This window comes from Orycteropus afer, unplaced genomic scaffold, assembly GCF_000298275.1.
Source record: "Orycteropus afer afer isolate SDZICR_OR568_19922 unplaced genomic scaffold, OryAfe1.0 scaffold00390, whole genome shotgun sequence".
NCBI classification, from domain to species: domain Eukaryota; kingdom Metazoa; phylum Chordata; class Mammalia; order Tubulidentata; family Orycteropodidae; genus Orycteropus; species Orycteropus afer.
This window is the reverse complement of record NW_006921977.1, coordinates 2,505,850-2,511,849: the sequence shown is the minus strand read 5'-3', so window position 1 is coordinate 2,511,849 and position 6,000 is coordinate 2,505,850. Positions and strand designations below refer to the sequence as shown.

The window sequence follows — 6,000 nt, the reverse complement described above, 5'->3', positions numbered from 1 at the left end:
ATTTAAACGTCTGCACCACCCGGAGTCTCCAGGAGTATATAAAATGTATGTAAACTCTATGATAGTCTCTTAGACTACATAGTGATTGTGTTAGGTACATAGTATGATGACTGCTTATGACATCAATAAGCAAAGTAGACTTAATTATAAAACTATTAGCAAATTTATGAAATTGTTTCTGAATAACAGGAATGATCAAAATTGCCGAGTCACATGAATCAAAACCAATGAGATATTTCTTCAATGCTTTGTACAGGAGAGGGTTATAGCTATTTTGAAAATTAAATCTTTCCCTGACATAGCAGATTCTCTGAGTATATCTTAAACCATTCATTCTATCCATTTACAAAAGGAAAGTTCTCCTGTTGAAATAAAAGGGGGCGGGTGGGACAGAGACAGCAGTCCCGGATCCCAGAACGGTGCACGACTGGTGCACAGAAGTTGCATACATTAGAGTGCAGGCAGCAAATCCCCATGCTCCATCAGTCCTCTGTGGAGAAAAGAAGTGGGGAGGGCAAAGGGACATTGTACATACAAGTCCAGGAGAGATGGCCTGGTATACTGGAGACACCTCATGAAGTTAAAACACAAGACAAGGCTAGTGAGATCTGTCACAATAACAGAGTGTGTGGGTCGTAAGCGTCCACCCAAAGAAGGGGAGGGGCTGTGATCCCTTTCATGAGCCGTATGTTGCAGTCTACCACCCTATAAATCATAGATACCAGAGATCATGAGCCCAGTTGTTTAGTTTTGTTTTGAAAAATAATCACAAAATATTGAAACAAATATCATTATTTGGCTTAATTCAGGTGTTCTTAATTAAACTGTACCACAGACTTTATTTATTGAGCAATTGAAAATATACACAAGAAACAATAGCTTTTTTCTCTGTACTTTTTTTGGGGGGGGGGGTGAAACTTGACTTTCTTCCAATTAAATAACCCACTTTCAATCTTGAAAAGGGCACTTGTTTCTACGGTAGCTGTGTACAGCTTGCTCAGTTCCAAGCACTGTTTTCACACATCTTCCTTGCCATGGTTGAGGTTGTATTTCTATTCGCTCAGGAAGCAAATTCTACACCATTTCTGGATTTGGCCCCCTAAGTTGTTCTTTCAGATTCCATTTCTCCGTAGAGTTCAGCTAACTTTTTAAACTCAGGTCCCCAGTCTCCAAGGTACTGGTAATCCTGGTCTGATTGCGTCGTTGCTGAATCTAGCGAGCTGATAGATCCAGCTTCTGATCTCTGACCTTCATAGGCATAGGTCTGAAGAGAGTCATAAGGAGGGACGCTTGGGTCTAGATCTGCTTCCGCCAGTCTTTGCTTAATAAATTCCTGAACATCTATACTTTCCAGGGCGGACATCGTCTGGTGCCTGGGGGTGAGTTTCACTTCCGGTCTGATATCTCGTCGGTACTTTAGCTCCTCCGCAGCGGATGGATTTCTCAACGCGGTGATGTCAAAGGCCTCAGTGTCTTCTTCTCCGCCCCCCTCGTCGTCGTAAGTGACCACGTTCTCCCGCACATCCCCCTCTGAAATGATCAGGGGTTCTTTTTTGCTGCGCCTCAGGGTGATAAAAAGTACTACGATTGCTGGGGAAAAATAGAAAGAGGATCAAGGGTTAGACAAAGTAAAATGAAATTGTTGAATAGTTGACATCAGCCATCCATCCCCAATTCCTGTTATCAACTACTTTCCGTATTTATTTTTGGTATTGTAATGCACCGTTGATCAAGGTATTATTTGGATTCCAATTCAAGATATTTTAATACTTCAAATGATATAAAAGAATTGTTTCCCTAAAAAAAAAAAAAAAACCTTTTGAACCCATTGATCTTTAGAAGACAAACATTATTATTAATGTACTTAGGAATTCTGTATAGCTGACACAGATTCCACTACAGTACTTTAGTGTATAAGTTGAAGATAATGCAAACTGATATGTATAGAGAAATAATGGATTATATGGATAGTTAATCTTTCCAGGTAGACTCACTGGAGGCAGGATATTTTCAGTTTCTGTGAACTGAAAAATCAGGAAGAATTTATATCAAAGTCTTTATTTTATGATATGATTCTAAGAAATCAAGTTGGAATATTTTACATAATTGATGTATTTTCTCAATTATCCTGTAGGATTATGCTGCATTGATAATTACATTTACTTCCCTAGCTGCAATGCAATGTAACTTTATTTCTGTTTATCAATTTCCAAAATGTTCTTCACTTAAGTACTGAATTTTCATGACAAAACTGTCATTACATCTCATTGTTCAAATGAGGAAACCGAGACTAAGGAAAGCTTAAATGAATGATTACATTTGAAGACTAAGGTCATACAGAAAACAGGTGGAAAAGCTGAGACCTTAATATATGACTTCTTATATCAAAATTGGATCTAGGGGATGGCTTCGGACCTAAGGCAGTTGCCTGCCAAGCTCAAGGCTGGAGGTTCAAACCTACCAGTCACTCCCCACCCGGTAGATCGGGCCAACTCTTTCTGGGAGCTCTGGTAGCATAGTGCCTAAGGCACTTGACTGCTAACCAGAAGGCTGGTGGTTCAAACCCACCAGCCACTCCTTGGAAGGAACATGGGGAAATCGACTTCCGTAGTGATAATGCCTCGGAAACCCAAGGAGGGGTTGCTATGAGTTGGGTCTGACTCGTCAGCATGTAACAAAAACAACAACAAGGTACATCTGACCCAAACCATGGTAGTTTCAATCCCCTCATATGCATACAAAAGTTGGACAATGCATAGGAAAGACTAAAAAGGAACTGATGCATTTGAATTATGGTGTTGACAAAAAATGTTGAATGTACCATCAGTTGTCAGAAGAATGACGAGACCTCTTAGAATTACTACAGCCAGAATGTTCCTTGGAAGGGGGTTGGTTAGACTTCATATCACATACTTTGGGCATGTTATCAGGAACATCCAGTCCCTGGAGAGGGACATCATGTTTGGTGAAGTTGTGGGTCAGCAAAAATGAGGAAGAACCTCAATGAGACAGACCGATACAGTGACTGACACAATGGGCTCAAATATAACAATGATGTAAGGATGGCACACGACTGGACAATATTTTGCTCTGTTGGACCTGAGGTCACTGTTAATTGTAACTGACTTGAGGGTATGGAAAAACCACCACATTCTGCTTCATTATTCAGAAGCATGAACAAGGAACATTTAGTGACCAGCTGGATGTGTGGATTTGGGTAGATCAATAGGTGATTTTTAAGAATCAGGTCTTTCTTGCTAGGCACCACTGGGTGGATCCAACCACCAAGGCAGGGTTACCAGCCAAAAGCATCAAACATTTGCAAAATCCTGGGGCTCATATGTTGTTGTTGTATGTGCTCTCGAGTCGGCCCCGACTCATAGCAACCCCTCCTTGGGTTTCCGAGGCAGTATCACTACAGAAGTAGGATTGCCCAACCTTCCTTCCGAGGAGTGGCTGGTGGGTTTGAACCGCCAGCCTTCTGGTTAGCAGTCAAGTGCCTTAGGCACTATGCTACCAGAGCTCCTAGGACTCACATATATAGAAAAAATATGACCTATGCAATATTTTCAGGTATATGTATCTCAAATATTGCATATGTGTGTGTATGAAATTCAGATTTAACTGAGTGTTCTGTATTTTATGTGGCACCATGATTACATGTACACTTTAACAAATGTTTGCATAGTAAACAAACATCAATATCCTGTGTTAAAGAAAATAACTGACCTGGTAACCTAGAAACTGCCCTTGAACATTTGACCTCTACAATGATAACCTCTACACTCACTAACTTATACAGTTATTGTCCTCTTGCTTCTCTTTATCACTGAACCACATTTGCATGTATATCCCTTAACAATGTAGTTTTATTTTGCCTGCACTGAACTGGATATCATATTGTAATGTAATTCTAAATGTTGAAAATAATAATAATAAGAGAGATAGATATTTATACAATAGTGAAAAATGTAATTATGACAGAGAAGTTGACTGTTTGGAAAAGGATGGTTCACAGTGCATTCACTTAGCATGATCCAATTTTTAAGAGGAAAAACAAGTGAGAATCTGTGTGAATATGTATGTGTGTAAGTGTGAGTAGTTTGTATGTATATATATATATGGAGAGAGAGAAAAAAAAAGAGAGAGAGTCATCAGAAAATTATGCAAACAAAGGAGAGTGGAAGGTAGTGGTAAAATGCAATGGGATACAAAATGCAGACACAGAGAAACATCAGATCACTGTGGCATGGTGCTTGGAATAGAATTGTTATCATGAGCTGAAAATGAGAATGAGATGTTTGAGTTTACATGTGGCCATTGTACACAAATATTGTGCCATACAATAAAGAGATTCCTTTACATATATGTTGCTTGTGTTTTAAAAAACCCATTGACATCAAGTCGATTCCGATTCACAGAGAATTTTCCAAGGTGGTAAATCTTTACAGAAGTAGATTGCCCAGTCTTGCTTCCATGGACTGGCTGTTGGGTTTGAACCACCAACCTTCTGGCTTATGTTTTAAAGACATTACTAATTCAGCACATTTGGGAAAAGGGAATTTAACAGAGAGAAAACTGTTTGCAGAATGCAGTGATATAACTTTCATACTTTGGTGCTCATTTTAACATAAATCCAGTAGGTTGTTGTTAAAAGAAAAAAAAAAAAAAAGCCACTGCCATCAAGTCAATTCCAACTCATAGTTACCCACACTGGTTTCCAAGAATGTAAATCTTTATTGAAGAAGATTTCCTCATCTTCCTCCCATGGAACAGTTGGTGGGTAGTGTTGATAGGTACTGTCAAATCAGTTCCAACTCATCGCAACTCTGTGTACAGCAGAATGAAACACTGCCCGTTCCTATGCCATCCTCACAATCATTGCTACGCTTGAGCCCACTGCTGGAGTCACTGTGCCAATTCATCTTGTTGAGGGTCTTTCCTTTTTTTTTTTTTTTTTCCTGACCCTCTATTTACCAAGCATTATGTCTTTCTCCAGGGACTGAGCCCTCTTGATAACATGTTAAAAATACTTGCAATGAAGTCATCCCATCCTTGCTCCTAATAAACATTCTTCCTGTACTTCTTCCAAGACAGATTTGTTCATTCTTCTGGCAGTCTATGATATATTCAATATTCTTCACCATCACCATAATTCAAAAGCATCAATTCTTCTTCAGTCTTCCTTACACATTGTCCAGCTTTTGCTTGAATATCAGGAGGCAAATGAAAATCCCATTCCATAGGTCAAGTGCACATTACTCATCAAGGTGACCTCTTTGCTTTTTTAACTCTTTAAGAGGAATTCTGCAACATATTTGCTCCATGCAATCCAGTGTACAGATCTCTAATTCAAGCTCAAAATGTATCCTCAAATAAATCACTTACTTCTATCACCAGTTTAGATTTACCATCCACTATATTTTTCTGCTCATTCTTTTGATTAAAAGAGGGGATTATTCTAGATTAAAACACTTACCCCAATAGACTGCCTTACATAATATAATAAAATTTCTTAGCTTTCTCAAGAAATCAAGTTATTTTCTCCTGTCTTGAAATGGTTCTTGGCTTATGTCAAGGAACTTTACAGGCATACATAATTGGAAGGAAGTAATCAATACTATTTTAGAAGCATGGGAGGAATTTATGTCACTCGTCAATATTTGTGTATTGTTACAATCTGCATGTGTGCTCCTTATTTGCCTAATAGAAAATAGGGGCTAATGTGGAGTTTATCATTATAATGCCTTATATCATCTTATTAATGAAAATATATATGCTGGTAAAGCATAACTTTGGAACACTTTTGCTTACATCTTTCCTGAGGGACAAACAGTTATCTTGCCTGTAAACAGTAATTCACAGTTTTTTTGTATACCTATTTCACAAAAGAGTGAGCTATGAGTCTTACAATCTGAGATATTTTTAAGGAGGAAAAGAGGATGTTGTTGATAATCATATCATGGGATCAAGGCAAACCAGGACATATGGTCCCGTAAT

The 6,000-nt window shown here is 38.6% G+C and overlaps 1 protein-coding gene across 1 annotated transcript in view; it reads right to left on the bottom strand.

Annotated features, from left to right (window-relative positions):
* Window positions 1-1,099: 1,099 nt before the first annotated feature.
* Window positions 1,100-6,000, bottom strand: part of CDH18 (cadherin 18) — a 707,490-nt gene continuing 702,589 nt past the window's right edge. Inside the window, exon 15 of the mRNA XM_042782611.1 lies at window positions 1,100-1,590. Coding sequence (XP_042638545.1) covers window positions 1,100-1,590 — 491 coding nt within the window. The remainder of the gene's footprint in view (window positions 1,591-6,000) is intronic.